Source organism: Myripristis murdjan, chromosome 1 (genome assembly GCF_902150065.1).
Source record: "Myripristis murdjan chromosome 1, fMyrMur1.1, whole genome shotgun sequence".
Classification (NCBI taxonomy): domain Eukaryota; kingdom Metazoa; phylum Chordata; class Actinopteri; order Holocentriformes; family Holocentridae; genus Myripristis; species Myripristis murdjan.
The window spans coordinates 24764715-24783682 of NC_043980.1; the positions used below are offsets into that span (position 1 = coordinate 24764715).

The 18968-nt window shown below is 42.6% G+C and overlaps 1 protein-coding gene across 4 annotated transcripts in view; it reads left to right on the plus strand.

Moving 5' to 3' along the window:
* Positions 1–18968, plus strand: part of bnc2 (basonuclin zinc finger protein 2) — a 167071-nt gene that overhangs the window by 105848 nt on the left and 42255 nt on the right. For all 4 annotated transcript variants that reach the window (XM_030062153.1, XM_030062127.1, XM_030062144.1 and 1 more), the window contains 2 exons: positions 5756–5858; positions 7677–7912. In XM_030062153.1, coding sequence (XP_029918013.1) covers positions 5756–5858; positions 7677–7912 — 339 coding nt within the window. The remainder of the gene's footprint in view (positions 1–5755; positions 5859–7676; positions 7913–18968) is intronic.

An 18968-nucleotide genomic window follows, 5' to 3' on the forward strand; every position in this document is an offset into this window, starting at 1 on the left:
AATCTCGGCTTTGCTTAACTCACCAAACAAGAAATGTGGTCTGTGGCTCTGTGTTGAACATGGTAAAGGTTTCAATTAAAGCAAAAAGGAACAATACACACCCAGCATCCACCAGCTGTCCCGGCTGGCTTTCCTATGTTTGCCCTTTAGGGTGGATACAGGGAGGGTGACAGGCACTGGGGGTTAATTTTGGGGTAAGGCCCGAGGGAATGCTACGGAGCTGGTGTTTTGGGTGGCATAGCGTTGCAGTGTCAACTTTGGAAAAAAGATAATCCGCTATTGGCCTTATATGGTCTGCCTACCTATTGCTCGATTGACCTACGAATAAAATTAACTGTAACGAGAAAGAATGAGGGACATTTTTCGGTAAATATTGATGGATTTGGAAACATATAGATCTCTTGCTTGACACTGAAACAGAAAATCAAAAGCAGCAAAAAGGTGGTGTACGTGTTGCCTAGTACTACATGGTGGACACAGGACATTATCAGCATTTAGGTCTATGGATTTACAATGACCAAAGAAGCCACAGGGTTGATATTTACATAATGCTGCTTGTTCTTGAGGTTGACCGAGTTGCGTGTATGAGTATTGATTCTGGGCCATATAACCAGCCTTTTCCCAGCTTCTCAGTCTAGAGTCCACTTGGAGCTGACTGGCTGAGGCTCTCCTCTGCAGCCCCTGTTTCCTGCACTTCTTCAGTCCATCTGTCCCACTAACAATCTTTTAATTGAGAGTCCTCCCCAGTCTGATGCTGGCCACTGCTCGCTGTCAGTGTTTATACAATTGGGCTGGGACAGGGACCATGAGCCAACCAAAACATCCATTAAACATCAAGCCTCCAGCTAAACAAAACCCAGCAGTGAGATACACACACACTTCAACCAGATAAGGATTGAAAATGAGTTTTTTTTTTTTTTTTTTTTTTTTAAATGCAAGTTAAGTTGTTGACTATAGTGGCAGCACAGCAGCTGTGGGAGAAGCGCTCACCATTGTCTGGTTCTAATTGTTACAGCTTTGCGGGGCTTTCTTCACTTACGAAAGAGCCACTTTGTTTCCCTGACTTTTCATTTTTCTAGTAATTTAGGAACTCTCTCCCCCCTGTCTCTCCCTCATACACACACACCCCTCTGTCCTCTTCCTCACCGTCGTCGCCTTTAGTTCTGAGCCAGAGAGGAAACCCTGGCGAGACGCTAGCGCAGTGACTAATGCTCTGTATCTGGCCAGGCCTCAGATAACACAGCCTCCTCCCCCGGCCTGCTGTGACAAATATGTGTGAGTGTAGCAGTGGGATCCAGTCCCATGCTAGTCCCTGACCCAGCCCAGGCCAGACACAGGTTAAACACTGGCCAAATGCAACCCAGATCCTTGCTGGCCACAGATGCAGAAATACTCTTGAAGACGTGAGAATCATGACAATATGCTGCTCCGCTTCTGTCTTTCTTGTTTTCACTGATGAGGAACACACACACATGTTGTAAGAGCCTTGATGTTCTTGTCTTTGATGGCCATGTTTGATAGTCCATACACAGCCTCTTCTTTTTTTCCAGTTGCTCTGTTTTTTTTTTTTTTTAAACCAAATAACCGAGTCCATATTCTCTCTTTTTAGTGTGTAGTCTCAATTTTGCTGCACTCATATCACAAACATTCTTTCTTTTGCCGTTCTCTTACATGTGCACACTTTGTGCGGGGATTTGTCAGTTGTCTTATAATAAATTAATCAGTTATTACTCCCTCAGAAAACTAAAAAAAGTTACACAGCATATTTGTTACTTTATATTACTTTTGTGTTAGACCGTGAAATGAATGTGCAAGGCTTACGTGCATTCATTGGGCCAATTAAAACTGTAAACCTAAACCCACACTACCAGCACAAATAGTTTAAATACTGACAGACACAAAATCTCTCTTTTAAGGTTTTCAGTAAAGATAGAGCCTGCATCATGAAATTCAAACTTTTTTTTCCATTCATGCGTGCTCCACTTGTAATTCCAATATTTCTGACCTAGATGGGGTAAAAACTAAAGAATGTAGCTCAAGTAACAACCAGTTCTACTGTAATATACTGAAAAAGGAACAGCAATGCCTTACTTTACTCTATAGGGAAAAGTAACGTGATTACAGTTAAACCTTAATTTGTAAGGCATTACCCCCAAACACTGGAAATATAATGCACATGTTAATCCCAAGAAATAACATGCACACTCTGTCCCCTCCCTTCGCTTTTCTCCCGTCAGTGCCTCTTCAGCAGAAGTGTTGCGCTGCTTTAATGCTTCTTAATGCTGCTGTCTGCTTAATGGGCCAGATATGAGAGGTGCTGCTAGCCAGCGTAATAAGTCAGTGATTAGAGGGCGCCTTGTCACAGCAGCAGCCCCGCAGACAGTGGCACGCTCTAATTGCCGTATTAGACGCCCCTTAACTATCTTGTCAGCTGTCAGACCCCAGCTCGTAAACAGGAGAGGCGCGTTTGATATTTCCATTTATTTATTTCCGTCTGCTGCTGTTAGCACTGCCGCACTAAGGCATAATTAGAAAAGGGCTCTCTTGTATGATGCCATTGTGCTAAATTTGACGCTGGATTTTCTTAAATCTAACCTATGATGATTTTTTTCCCCCATCATCATTATTATTTTCCAGTATATAAAATGCAGAATAATTTGTTTGACAGCTAATCTTGTTGGGAATACTTGCACTTAAAATCTGGAGATGATGGACAAAGAGTTTAACATTCGCTAATATTATACTTAGAGGAATACTGTGTAAGACTGCCCTCTCTGCAGGTGCAAAAACAGATAAGGAATCTAAATCAAAACACAGACAAAACCTGTCACCACCCCACTCCCCGGGACCTTTAGAAGGTATGGAATGGGCCCAAAACAGAGGGCAAAAGCTATTTTATAACCCAGAAAAAAAAATTACAGGGGACAATAACAAGCATGATGTGGAAAGATTAGAAATGACTGCTTTCATCTTATCTTTTAGCCTATTAATGAGATTACTGGTGCTTTAATAACATCTTATATAGCTTTAAAATATGTGCAGAACAGCATTGTAAAACTATGTAGTATTTTTTTTTTTTTTTGCTGGTAAAATTGTGAGCAGAGTTTCAAAGACAAACATGTATTGTGTGGAGGAAACGAACTGTAGTTGAAGGAACTAATTTTACAGGAAAAGTTTTATTTTAAGTGTAGGTGTTCACTGACTTGTTTAAGGTAGAGTTACCTTGAGGCAGCAGGGTGGCTTCGTGTTTAGACAGTCTATCCTGTAACTTAAAGGTCACAGGCTAGATCTCTGCAGTGGCCAGCGCTCATCCGTCAGCAGCCACTTCTCCGGTGGAAGTGTCCTCAAGCAAAACACTGAACTCTCGCTTGTTCATTGTACAGTGTTCAGGTTAAGAGCATCAGCTCAATGCGTAATGAAAGTACACTTCAGCTGACACGTTCTGTATAATCCTTACTGACTGTAAGTATTGCCATGCCAGCACCTGGAGAGCTTAAAAATGGTGTGAAGTCAAATAATCTCTGTCTCCTGTCTCATTTGGTGTCAAACAGTGGGGTGACATGGTTAGAAGTGGTGTAATTTTATGTTTAATCTTGGATTAGCCCATGTTCACTTTGATACCTCAGTTGCTAATCTGGTTTACAACACCTTGGGGGGGTGGATCCTGGTAGATTTTATGGTCCCTCAGTAGATTATGAGCGGGAGCCGAATTTTAAATCCTGAAGTACAGGGAAGTGGTCTAATCCGTGGACCAGTTAATGCCATTTGCTGCTGCTGAACACGGGTGTGTGTGCTTGGGTCATTACTGACAAATTCAGTAAGATTTCTTTTAAGAAAGTGCAGGAACAGAGTAATATTCTGTCAGTGAGAGTGTCCATTGGCTGCGGTTCAATGATGATAAAGGCTGATCTGTTTCGCTGATTCTCTTTTGTCCTGAAGTGCTGATCGTCTGTTTCTGCCGTTGTGAAACATGGGCCGCCGGTGCGGATATGGACTCCAACCTACGAACTTTTGCGTGCATGTGCGTGTCTCTGTGTGACAGAGTGTGTGTTGTGTGCATATGTCACATCAATGTCACTCCACTGAGACAGTATAAGATAACATTTTTAGTGCAGGTTGTAAATTCATAAACTTCCCGTCTGATAAACAAGGCTTTGGCAGTGTCTTTCTCACTGTCTTCTTCTTTGCAGGCACACGCAGATACAGATAGTGCCGTCACATTTTGACAAAGTGCCTGTAATACTGTATTATTATGATTTCCCTGTCAAAATAAATAGACACCAAATCACATCAATCACCTTGTGCACTAAACCCAATTTCCTGCCTCTAGCATACGTGAAATATTTGCCCTGTAATTTAAGTGATCACAGAAATTTTTGCTGCCTAAAGAATCCAAGCATAGGATCGGCCCTCAGTCATTCAGCACTGACTCAACACCATGTGTGCCAAATGTAAAATATGTAATCCTCATCATGTGGAATTGCTGTTTATTATGCCGAGTTATTAACTTGTCTTTTTTTTTATTATTACATCGGCACCCAATGTACTCAGATTGCATGTTGATGTATAAGGAAGTATTTGAGTAAAAAAAAAAGGAGAAGAAATTATTAACCTTTCCAAGAAAATGTTTTATTTTCATAGTGAGGTTTGCTACACCAGTCGTCTTCAGCTGCAGATGTTTTCCCCCCTTAAAGCAATTTGTCTTTTAAAAGACTGAGTAACTCAGTGTTGCTTTTTTGATTTATCACCTCATCTTTGTAATGCAGCAAAGAACTGATAAGTAAAGGGCTGCCAGTGTTTTTTTGATTTTTTCTTTTCTTTTCTTTTTTTTTTGAATATCCATTATAGTTTCTTTTCCTCTTTTCACTCCTTTTACTTTGTGTCCTTCCTCCTCCTACTATCCGTGTCAGTGTGAGCTTTGCGGTTTGGAGCTGTGCTCATTTGGATGGTCGAAGCTGTCCTCATTTGTGTGTATTTTCCTGGTGGATGTCATTCACTGTGCATTTGGTTAAACACATTCCTAAAAATCACTTGAGCAGAGAACAAAGTCCAATATAAATGTAAACTGTGCATTTTCCTCTTTGTTTTGAAGAGTGTGAAACATCTTGTGAGATCAGATTTCCTCCTGTAAAACGCACCTGAGTTTTTGTCAGCTTTTTAAACAGCCATTAATGAACGCTTAGTCTTATCACGCGGTGCGTTCTGTTGTACTGAGTTGCCCCCTTCAAGTCCGGACACTTAACCTCTCGCCACTAAAAGCTTTTTGGGGTCAGCCCAAGTGCAGCTCTGGTGTTGAGTAATGGAGGCTCAGTCAAAACAAGTTACATTTCAGAAAGGGAAACCCTTTGTCTGTTCAGATGAACTCTGGGAAGTTGAGTGGTAAAGAGACAGGTTCACACATTGGAATGAAATAGCACTGGGAAAATCTGGTGCCTGACATTGTTTTTCATTCATACAATGGCTACAACGTCTGACTAGCACTAGTTTATATTACATTTTGGCATCGTTTTTTATTTTGGATGAAGTACTGCATTTAACATGAATGTGCTGTGACAACAAGGTAGTTTTTCCGCCTTGGTCGATGTATTAATTTTTCCGACTGTTTCTCAGTTGTACTTGTGACTGCTGTCTCGCTCTCAGTCCCTCCTTTCTCTTTTTACTGACTCTTTATCTCTCTCTCACCTGCTCCAGTTGTGATTGACGTGGCTTTCTCTCTCTCTCCCTCCCTCTGTGTTTCTCCCCTGTGCCCCTGCAGGCCATTCGCTGCACTCTGGTGAACTGCACGTGTGAGTGTTTCCAACCAGGGAAGATTCACCTACGAACATGTGACCAGTGTAAACATGGCTGGGTGGCTCATGGTAAGAAGATTTTGGATTTACTCACTTAGAACAATTAGCTTATTGTAGTCTAAATTGTCTGGTTTTATATTTGGAAGGTTAGACAAACATTGGATGAGCCTCCTCTCTTTCTTTCTTTTTTTCGCTTACCTGGTGTGATGCACGTCTTCAGGTCCCCATAGCCCGCCCCTGGTTTCTGTCTCTCATAAAACTGCCTCTTTTGTCTGTGTGTACTCTCTGTTAAGACCCTCACTATAGACACCAGAAGCACAAATGCATCTCACAGCTTTCAACCCTAATAGATTTTTAGTAATTCTGTATTTATATCTACAAATAGTAAGTGAAAGGCATCTGGACTGGTTTCTGCAGACAGTCCAGTTTGTGCAGTTGCCTTTGACTTGATACTTAGATATACCATGACCTGAGTGACTGAAAACCTTCATTAGCTACACTGATGGTGTTCTGAAGCACACTGTAGCTTCTCTTCTTTTATATAATGTAGTTGTGGATATAATTTAATCCAAATGCGTCTAAGTTTTTTCCCCTTGTATAAGGAAGTTTCTTTTTCCTTCTGTATTTTTGTTTGTTTTTGTTGCTTAGATTACAAAAAAATCACAAGACAGAAAAGAGAAAGAGGGACCACACCTTATAACTTTTTCACGCGGTTAGAAGAAAAAGGGGAGAAGAGGCAAGAAGTACAAAGGGAGGGAGGAGGGGAATAAAAGATAAAAGAAAACACCTGTTTGGCTAGCGTCTGCGCAAGACAGGGCCATGGGCCCTTCAACAGATCGCACAGGACCCCATTGACTATTTTTTAATCTCTTTCTCTGAACTGTCAGACGCCCATCTCTCCTCTCCCCCACTTTTCATTTCATGTCGGCGTTGGCAGGGACTCTGACAAGTAGTTCTTCATTTTTTATTATGTTCGTGTCTGGCCGCGCTGTGTTGTCAGGCAAAGCCCTCGTCAGCAGGAAAAAGCCGTCCCAGGATCAGAGAGAGACCCAACCAGGTGTCACCCAGACAGGCAGAGAAAGGGAGAGGGAGGGAGGTATGAAGTAAGGGAGGAGTGAGAGATTGAGGCAAAAAGGAGAGAGAGAGAGAGAGAGAGAGAGAGAGAGAGAGAGAGAGAGAGAGAGAGAGACTCAACCAGGTGTCACCCAGACAGACAGGAGAAGATGAAGAAGGGAGGAAGAGGTGATAGAGGTGTGGGGCCTGGGATATGGAGCAAAAGGCAAAAACTCATGGAGGTGGAGGGGAAGCAAAACTTTAAAAGGACAGAATTATTTGCCATTGAAATTGAGGAAATGATGATCACAGAAGAATAAACTGCCACAAAATCCAATATATATGAGTCGGCAGGGAGAAATGCACATGCAGCCACTAACAGAAGGTGATTTTGGGCAGCGAAACAGGTGGAAATGCAGGTTTAGCTAGAGGAGAAGAAAAAGGAGAAAGGGGAAGAGTGGGAAAAGGAGACAAGGAGCAATAAATTAGAAATAGAAAGTAAGGTAGACAATCACTTTAATGCCACTGCTTTTACCTCGTAGATATGTTATTATCACCTGGTGCTGAGGAGGCAGCGGGCGCCTGAGGAGGACTTGAGATGAAAGGGAAATTTGATTGTCACTCTCTCGCTCTCTCTCTCTCTCTCTCTCTCTCTCTCTGTGTCTGTGTGTGTATGTGTGTGTGTGTGTGGGAACATGCCGGTGTGTGCAAATGCATGTTTGTGCATGCCATGTGTCTGTCTCTGCACGAATTGCTGTGTGTGTGTGTGTGTGTGTGTGTGTGTGTGTGTGTGTGCGTGCGTGTCTCTCTCTCTCTCTGTTTCTCCCCACGCAGCTCTGGACAAGCTCAGTACCCAGCACCTGTACCACCCAACCCAGGTGGAGATTGTTCAGTCCAATGTGGTGTTTGACATCAGCAGCCTGATGCTGTATGGGACCCAGGCCGTACCCGTCAGGCTCAAGATCCTCCTCGACCGCCTCTTCTCCGTGCTCAAGCAGGAGGAGGTGCTGCACATCCTGCACGGCCTGGGCTGGACGCTCCGAGACTACGTCAGGGGCTACATCCTGCAGGTTAGTGAGCAACAAACACACACATACATAAACACACTCACAAAAGTGTAACCACTCACATGTCAAGGACCATATACAGTGCTTATTTACATTGTAAAGGTTTAATGTAAATGTTAATACCTAATAATACTGATATTTGCTCTAGTTTTCCACATGGATGCTCCCACTTCAATTTGAAAACCATTTTGCAATTTTATGGGATTTTTGAAAGTGGGAAGAATTTTCAAAATGACTACCAAGAGCTTTCTCAGCAAGTGTATCCACAAAGCTCTCTTATGTTGCAGTCATTTCAAAAAAAGGTATTTGTACAAAAGCACAATGGTGACAATCTAGGCCACTTTAGTCCCATTGCCCATCCATTTTCTTCACATTTTCCTCACTGTTACTTCAGTTTCACTCTGCCCCCTTTTCCTGCCCTGTCAACACCATGGCCTTCAACTGGAAAAAAGAAAAGAAACAAAAATCTGGGGAAAAATGTCACACCAGCGAACTATAAAACCACTGTAGTGCGTTTCTTCCCTCCGTCCCTCCCTCCCATATAATTGCAGTCAGACACATTTCTCAATCAAAGGTACGGAGGTTTTGGTCTCGAAACCCAAACCAAAGTGTTCCTGAATGAATTAGTTAAGAGCGAGTGAACATGTGCTTGTGGTTAGCCCAGAGTGTGTATGTGTGTGTGCGCATTTGCGTGTGTGTGTGTGAGCAAATGTGCATATCTGTATGTGTGTATGGTTTAGTGTTCCAAAAGTGTAAGTGGAACAGCATGGTGAGGAGAGGGTGGTTTGAGGCCTTGTATGTGGAAACAGCTTCTGTGAGTAAACCACTCGCAGACTCGGTCCCTTCCTCTCGTAGAAAACACACACACATACACACAGATATACACACACACAGGGAAAAAAATACCAGCAAATACCAGCATTGCTAGTTTCGGATTAGAATTTTAGATATTTTGTAAAAAATAAGATATATTGCTTTATATGGCAGAAAATTGCCATAATCTTTGTTGAACACATTTTCAATATGCTTATAAATTGCATGATTTTACATATTTTATATTATAAGTGTAAAATTTCTTATATTTTATTACATTCTTCTATTATAAATATTTTCTCTTTTTTTCTTATAAAAAATAAAACAATTTATGCTCTAAAAACTGCCTGGGAGAACAGCTCCAAGCACTCCTGATCTGCACTGTGGGAAAGCCCTGTATTGAGTAACTATTGGAACATTGTGGTTCCCATAGATCTGGCCACTCTGTTTTTATCAGCTGGTTCTAATAGTAGGCTGGTGGGAGCACTGTTGTTCAACCACTCGGCCTCATGTCACGCTACTGGCTAAATCCTCTAGATCTCCTCAGAAGGGCTTCAAAGGGGCCGCAGCCGCGGAAAAGCAGCCAGTCACTTAAGGACAGTAAGTAGTCGTTGTACGGCCCTATTAGCCTGTAAGTAGCTATGAAATTCAATCATCTTCCCCAGGCCTCTGGGCAACGCTTTGTGTCAGGGCTGGGTTCCCCACCACTACACGGTTCTAAATGGGAGATAAAAAGAGGGGAATAGTAATGCAGATGATAATATAAGAGATAATAAGTTGTCTTTGTGATATTGATGTCAGGGGACATTATTTGACGACAAATTATTTCACCATAATCCTACCAGTAGGGGCTTTCATATGCTTGCTCATATTGATTTAGGATTTGAGGGAAAATTTAAAATAAGTGTTTTGACCGCAGGAGTAATCACATTCATTTATATTTTAATTATACGTACTAATGAACCTCTACAATTACCCGACAAATATACTGATGATTTAACAGATTATACCCTAATGCAGTCTCACTTTACACTACAATATAAGTTAACCTTTCACTTGTATTTTTTTTCTTCTCAGTTTTAATCTCTCCTTTTATTTTATAGATGCAAAAAAATATAAGTGTGTGCAGCGCACTGTGGGTTGGCTCCTCTTTGGCTGACACACATGTCAGAAAGCACACTAATGAACGCCTCTCTCCGTGCATTTTTAGGTTTTTTTTTTTTTTTTTTTTTTTACCTCTTTCTCTCCTGCCAATTAGTATGTCACAGTGCCTCATGATAGCAATGAATAGTTGTTGTTTTTTAATACTGAGAAAGAAATCGTCTACTGTGTGTGTATGCGTATTGTTGCTGGGTGTCAGTGATGTGCCGGAGAGCTCAGGGCACTCGACTGACAGAGTTTACCTGCAGCTCCTCTGATGCCTGACTATTGCATGTATGCAACACAGGGGAATACACATGCGTGCACGGGTGTGCGCGCGCGCGCGCGCACACACACACACACACACACACACACACTTTTTTACAGTAATCTTCTATCTGAAACCTAGAGGAAACCCACATATAGGTTTGCTCCAGGATTTGCAACAATTTTTGAGTGACACCAACTTTTAAGAGGCTAGATACCACATTACTCAGACACACAGTCAATATAATTAAATCTATACCCGCACACTGGTGCACCCTGCTTGTCTTACTTTTAGCACCAGCATCTCGTGTCATGAACGTCAGGGTGTGTGGCACCCACTGACCTGCCTCCCAGCTAAACAATGGCCACCGTTAATCAATTCCCAGTCTACTCCCTCTCCTCACTGACATTTTTTTTTTTTTTTTTTTTTTTTGCAGCAAGAGGGCCACACAGTTCATGCACGCACACATAAACTACTATCACTAAACTTGGGAATGTTAAGAGTATGTGCGTGTTTGTGTGTGTATGTGTGTGTCTGCGTGCGTGTGTGTGCTGCAGGAGGGCATGTATGTCTGTCCGCCTATAGATGTCGGGTATGTACTGCCTCTCACTGTGTTGTGCCAAGTTGAGTGCAGGATTAGAGCATAGCTTCACCGAGGCTCATCTGGTTTGATTTTCTCCCTATGTGGATATTTAGGATATTTCTCATAGCGCTCACCTCTCTCTCAGCACGCACAGCCGGAGGTGAGCCAAGGACTGACAGACCTCATACACCTCCATGGAGGCGCTGAGAGGACGTATGCGTTGATATGCACAGAATAGACGGAAACAGCCGCTCATGTCTCGTTTATTCACCGTTATCGATATTATTAGCATTGGCGTTGCTGGCATCATCGCTATCGTCTTTTTTATCATCATCATCATCATCATTCTTCTGACTTTCACACCAGCACTGACATCAGCACTGCCACAATTAGCATTATCATCACTATAACTGACATTGAGGTTAGTACCATTATTATTATTATTGTTGGATTACCTTATAGAATTAATTGGTATCATTTACAATTAGCTAATCCCTTAAATTTGTCACCATATGCTTCCATTTAATTCTGATTTACATACGGAATTAAATAACGCCTAAGGCAAACTTGGCCCTCCTGATCCGATGCATGCTGTGCACTGCATAAGAAGAGTAAATATATTGTAGAGGTGTGACTAAATATGCGTATACTTTGCAATTTACCATTGTAATAGGCTTCTTAAGCAGAGGAAATTAATCAATAGTATAAAAAGCTCAATGCTTCATCAAGTGGTTGGAATTTTGATTTGAGAGGAATTATATATAACATCAATAACCATTAAAATGAAAAATTCTCTCTCTCTTTCTCTCTCTCGCTCGCTTCTATGGACCTTTTGTAGCGTGACCTTCACTTCACAGACTGTTCTTATGTTTACTTATCCAGATACGTATATACAAATTTAATGCACATATACACACATGCATATACCATTAACACACTCTGCACACAAACACACTTACATAGTCAATTACTATTGCCATATACAAATTTATGTGTGCACCCACATGTGGTCATACTGTTCTCAACCATGCATTCATGCAATAACTTAATGAGTCTGGATGTACTCGAGTTTTCAGTAAACACATTCTTATTGCCTGACAAAGTAGAGAACAGCTCTCTGTCATCACATATTCACGTGATTTATTTATTTTTTTTTTTGTAAGTGCTTTAATGACCTTTGCAATGGTCCTTGCCACAAGCTGATCTGTGTGCTGTAAAATATTCCATTAGGAGATTGTCCTGAAAACCTACACGATAAATTTTGCCAACTTCTCTTTTGCTTAGTTCTCTTTTGCTTAGGTTTTGTTGGTTGCTTCAGTTTGCAAAGTGAGTTTTAGAGTCTGCTTCATACACCTCTCTGCAAGCTGGTCACAATCACAGAGACATGGAAAAAGTATGCACCATTATTGCACATTAATTATATTCAGTTTGTACACATATTGGGTGATATGAACAAAATCAAACATCACCATGTCTTTGACTGAACACGTCATATTGTGACAATACTGTGGTGATGACTATTGGTGCTTTTCACACAAAACATTTTTATCAGTCATTAGTAATGTGTATATGATGACCACGCAGGTAGGGGCAATACAACACAGAGCATCCCTTTACTGTAATGCAATCTTCACAACCAAGAAAGACAACACTTACGTCATATCATGACATAACAATATCCAAAATCCCAGATGATATCTAGCCTGATATCAGAACACAATACCAATATATTGCCCACCTGTTTGTATGTATACTGTTTGTATGTAAGAAAACCTAAAAATAATCAAAAACATAAAATAGTACATAAAACAAGCAAAGCATTTGCAAGTAGCACATGTGCTACTTGTAAACGCAGCAAGTTGTGCGTGTGTGTGTGTGTGTGTGCGCGCGCGTGTGTGTGTGTGTGTGTGTGCAATTTTAACCGTTCACAATTCATACAGCTTGATTTCTCAGCCCCCATGTCAACTTCAATCCAAGGCAGTATTTGAACAACAGAGACAAGTTCAGTTGTTGCCAGAATATATTCTCTCCTCTTCCTCGCCCTTCACATTGGCAGGACTTTACCTCCACCCCTTAGCCCTTCATTCCTCGCTCCCTCCCTCTACTCATCCTTCTCTCTTCTCCTCTCCCATGGTTGCTTCCAGACCAGACAGACCCACAGCCAATGCACACCAGATGCCCCCCTCCTCCCCCAACTCCCGCCTGTCACCGCTCTCTCCTCTGTTTGATACTGTATAGTCAGATGGAATTGCTATCAATCCTGGCCTTTCTCATTCCCTCTCTCTCTCACTCTCACACACACACACACACACACACCACATTGTCTATTTTGTCTTCCTCTTCCTCTCTCTTCTCCCTTACCAAGTGAAAAATAAGAAGAGAGAGAGAGACAGAGTGGAAAGTGAGAGCGAGAGATGGCCTCTGTAAGCCAACATATGGGCCTAAGCCCAGGGTTTTCCTGAGCGACATTCTCTGTAATGTTCTGTCCTTGTAGAACATTCGGCTGCCTCCCTTTTTATGAGATGTGGTTTTCCTGACTCCACACGGCTTCCAGGAGACCCAGATGGAACCGCTAACAACACCGCCCCCTCCTCCTCTACCCCCATACCCCCCACCCACCCGCCCGCCCGCCCCAACACCACTACCACCGCCACGCAACCACACACACATACACACACAATCAGTCCTAACCCTAATTGCACACACGCTCAGACTCACACACAGAGGAATGCATATGCAAACTATCAGGCACACATACAAACACACTGACAAAATCACACTCATCCACTCAACGGCGGTGCACGCCAAATCCCCGTCCTTCAAACAAAAAAAAAAAAAAAACAACAACAACAAGGAAGCAGACAGAGACTGGAGTGGGGGACACAATGGGGGCATTTTATTCAAATAGGCTGACATCTGGGCACACTGGGACCTTGCTCATCTTAGGTTGCACGAAGGAATTTGGTGCAGTGGCACAAGCCTGGGCATGAGCGCGTGTATATGTGCATGCAGTTATTCAGACTGCCATGCCTTCTTTTTAAGGTAGTCAGTAAATTAAATGTGTAATAATTTGGTTAATAAATTGTTTTGTTAATGAGGTCAGCTTTAGGTATGGTGAGGTTGAGGGGGGGTCATACTGTACCTTACTTGAAAAAACTTGCGAGTGTAATGTTGTACATGTGTACTTACACATGTGGAATAGGAGAGGTAATTACACGGATTAGGCTGCAACAACGTTTTGTGCAAGACGGGAAACAATTTTCAGTCACAGCAAAGATACCACTCAGGCTCTCTATAGTGGTCAAGAGAGGTATTTATTGAGTTAGAGTTGAATTTCAAATTTTTTTGCTCTCCTTCTCCCTCCACTCCCCCTCTCAATTTTTCTGTCTCTCACTCTGTCAACTGTGAAGGTCACCATATCTCTTGATCCTCGCCTCAGAAACTTCCATTTTAGGTAGTCAGGCTCTGTGCAACAACATTTTTTGGACACAATCCCCTTCTCCAATCTTCTCCATACGGCACACTTGTAACCCCTATTTTCCTCCTGTCCTCCTTTCCTCCTCTCCACCCTCCATCACCTCCCAGTGCCTCCCCTTCTCTCAGAACCTGTTTTCTGTTATCACTACTTAATGCCTCATCCTGGGAGATGGACGGGGGAGAAAGCATTCTCCCAAGGTGGAAATTCTTACGTTCATATGGTTATGATTTTGTGGGGACGTCAGGCTAGATTTTTGCTGGAAGGCTTACGGTTGGCTCTGTGCTGGCCGTGCTGGGCTCCAAGCACTTCAAAGAGGGCCGGTGTACTGAATCAAGGTGATTCTGACCCCCCTACACACACATACACTCACACACACGCACACGCACACACACACACATACACACACACACACACACATGCACACACTTGTCCTCCCTAGTGCTCTTAAGGGTGTCTTACTCCTCTTATTCTCAATCACTCACTTCTAAGTAAGATGGAGATAAAAGGATGTGATTTCAGATTAGAGGGTGAGTCAATGCAAGGTACAGCTGCATTATTGGCCAGGCGTTAAAACCTTGCCATCTGACAGCAAAGCCAGTTTTATAATGGGAAAATGTTCCTTTATCAGCAAGGAATCTCGAAAAGGCCACATAGTAAGTGATGAGAAATTATTTAAAAACCTTAAAGTTTGATGTGTTTACAGAAATTGCGGGATTGTTCACTGTCACTTTTCCCAGCAGTGCTCGCAAAGCTCACAGCCAGCTCCTTACACAAGTGCTGCCCATGCCAAATCCTCAGTCCCTCGCTGTCGAAATCCTGAACCCAAGCCTCAAATGAATTCAAGCTGGAGAGGCAAGGTTATGAGCAGGTTACATTGTATGCAGGAATTTGAGAAGTAATTCCCCTTATATTGGATTTGGATGGCATTCTGAATCTTACCGTGGTTTCAACACGGCCCCACAACCTGCTGCAGTGGAGCAAGTTAAAAAATTGAGGAGAAGTTAATAGTGATAAATTATGATGTGAAACCAATTTGGGTATTCAGTGTTATATTATCTTGCAACACCTTAAAGCATGTTATCGAGTGGAGATGAAGAGGAAAACGTTTCCAAAAGACAGTAATATGATAGATGATATAAATGCTCTCTTTTATTATTTGCATTTTAACTCTCCACATGTCAGACAGTGTTATCGTGGGTATTATACGCATGCAATCCCTTTTGAGAAAAAAAGAAGGCGATTTTTTATTTTTTTTTTCTTGGTTAGTCCTGTATCAGGCTGTGGTGCTGAGGTGAGATCGGTTCACTGCCTGTCTTTGATAGTCTTTGTCAAATAAAGATTTCAGCACATTGAGGTTATAGGCCCTACATCTCAACTTGAATGCACCTGACACACACACACACACACGCACACACTCACAGATCATTGAGGTTAGGTGGAAAAGACACAGAGAAGAGTTAGTTTTGTGTGTTTTGTTTATATGTGTATGCCTATATATTTAAACATCTAATATTCTCGGATCCCATTCACACTGTCATCAGCCGTTTTCATGAACCCCCTAATTTTTCACTTATGTCAGTCTCTTGTTTCTGTTTTTATTGGTCCGTCCACGCTCGCTCATGTTTACCCCTCCTGCAGTTACCCAGCCCCTCCAATATCTCTGCCCCCCCACTCCTCCTTTCTGTCTCCAGCAGAGAAGAGAAGTAGGGAGGTTTTTCTGTGTGTGTGTACTCTGGCATTAGCTGTTATGAACTACTGTGTTGTGTTGTGTTATTTAGCTTTACATTGTTGTTTTAATTTGAGACTGGCGCTGGAGCGACATGTTCAACACAGGGACATGCTGTACTGTGCTCTCCCTCAGACTCAAGTCAAACAACCAGAGTCCTCCTGCCCCATAAATGTTTAGTATCGCCTGCCGTTTTACTGACAGCGAGCCATAGAGTGTCCCCCCACCCCCTACCCCATCCTCCCAACACACACAAACACATCTTGACACACATACACACTATGCAAAGACAAACAAGAATTCTGGGTACACTTTATATTTCTTTTTATATTTCTAGCTATGACCACTGTTATTGTCCTTTATGAACATGAACATAATTCTTTGATGACTTCAGTATATGTGCATACAGTATATATGCATTGCAGCAGTTCATGCACTGTGGGCTAGACAAGTATGTAGCAGGCTGATGGACGCTCTATCACAGAACATGGTTAAGAGACGGTGCACGCGGCAATTTCTCCTCAAGAGACCTTTGTGTAATTGCACCACATTTGAAAATCACTTTAATGCATCCATTACATGCATGGTGGCTACATGTATATTTCAAAATGTTATTTCAACTTAGTCAGGTGACCCAATATATGGTCAAATTTAAAGATGATGAATATTCCATGGCGGACCGTATGGAGGGGGGCATCAAATAAAATGTGATTGGGGAGTTAATGCGCTGTGTAGTGCAAACATGGAAAGTGAAAATGATATGTTTAACATACATGGTCAGGTCTAGGTGTTCCCCTGGGATCGTGGGAGGGGTTTGATCAAACCGCACTCAGCTGGACTACACATACACACACACACATACACACGGACACATATATGCACACCACCCCCTTACCCAGTTCCCCCTTAAATCCCCACGATAAGGCTGACTTCAAAGCCTAGTAGCCAATCCTACAGCTTTATCTGAGATGCTGGTTTGATTCACTGGCTACACCTCTTCCCATGCCCCCCATTCACTCTCACTCTCAATCTATATCTGAGTGAAACAGCTATCTCTGAGCCCCCACCCTCCCACCCCGGGCGTCTCCATATCTAAGTGAAGATGTGGGGCCACCACCGCTTTTCTTCTTCCCTCTAAGTTCCACTGGCATGTCGTAATTACAATGAAAAAGAATATTCTGCCTTTATTAATGGGGTGCCCTGTTTCTCCGTCCTCTCTGAGCGAGCTGGTCCTCCCTCCTCCTTGCCTGCTCTGTGCGATATGCACTATACACTACTGATCCTTGTAATGGGATCCCTCGATTTCTCACTCCACATTTGCCTTTCTCTTTTTACCCGGTGTCCACACCCCAGGGGAATTCCCCAACTGGGTCCTAGCTGCCGCCCCGGAGTGGCTGGAGCTCCCCAGGAGGAGCTCTCACATTCGGCCATGCACCCTAATTGAGATTGGGGATCTGGCTGCCTGCTTATCAGGGATTTTTATTTACCTCAGCCAGGCTATGCCCCCTTAACTTTTCAAAGACAGCCATGTTATAATTACCTCCTCAAACAGAATCCCTCTCTTTCTGTTGGCATCCCTCGCTCCATCCATCCCTTTCATAAGTTATAATATCCTGTCTCGCCTGCGTTGGAAGGAGGAAATGGCTGCTGAGTTCTGAAGTGGCTATCGGTGCAGGGCTGTGGGGTTTGTTGTAGCAGAGGGAAATTGAATTTTACTTCAAGGTCAGCGACATTAATGATATCGTGGGGGAAGGTGCTGATCTAGTGCAGCACTGGTTTGTCTAAGCACCATCCCACTGTATCGATCTGCAAGACAGGTTTTAGTCTAGCACTGATTGTCACTCTGCATTGTTTTAGGGGGGTTGAGGGAAAACACCAGTGTTGTGTAAGCAGTGTTTTGGGACCATATTCACCTTTACAGTAGTTGTCCCTGCTGGAAAATAACTTTTTTGAAGTTGTCAGCTGATTTTCCATGCCAGAATATTCACCTATTTAACAATAAATGCCAAAGAAGTTGGTTTTGATTTCGTTTTTTTTCTAAACTTCCACATCGTGGAAAATGTAATAATGAGCTGAACCATTAAGCATGAGCACAATTTTTAACCAATAAAAACATCATTTTTTTAACAATCACATCCTTCCAGTTAAATAAAACTCAGTGTCTCTTATTTAAACCAATTGGTTTACACTTTGGAAAAATGTTTCTCTGGGTTAAGTCTTGCCCCAAGTGCCTGTTTCAACAGGAAATACATCAATACAGAAAGGCTGTTGCATTGTGACGTTAATAAAAAAATGTTTCATATTGCAAACAAAAATAACTGTAGCAAAATATGTAATGTCACCCAAAATGGGTAGAAATCTGCTGCAGATAGTACAGTACGAGCAGACACATAACAGCTCTGAAATAGCACTGCACTTTGTGAATGATGCTTGAAATAGCCGCTGAAAGTATATATACACTCCAAGAATAGCGCTTCAGAGACCTGAAGTGCATGTGCGCGCATACACATATACCTACACAGGCACAAAAATATACCAACCAACCCACACACACACTCAGAGAGAGAGAAGGAGAATCTAACCAATCACTTTCATGATTCAGTGCTATTTGTACGCAAGATGGTTAGTTATAGGTAGCGGCCCCGCAATGTGAGTGTATGTGTGTCACTTCCCCCACAAATGGAAACATTTAGACACTGAAGTGTGTCCTGAGGTGAGAGCTGTAGAAGCTCTCACTCATAAAGTAGCAGGGAGGCAGCCTGTGGAGGAAATGAGCTAGGCAGACTGGAGGGAAGGGAGCGTGACACACACTGGAGGACCTCACACACACACATACACACACACACACACACACACACACATTCAAACACACAAACACACACCAGTGACTGCTGTGGTTGTGCTTTGCACCACGTCTCTCACCCTCTCTCCTTTCACCGATGGCTCCAGCTGTGTTTGACTTCCTGTGTTTTCTCCGGGATGCTGTGATGTCATTGGCACAGGAGAGCCCGTAGTGTACCGCCATGTTGTGTGGCAGTGGTTAAAATGGTT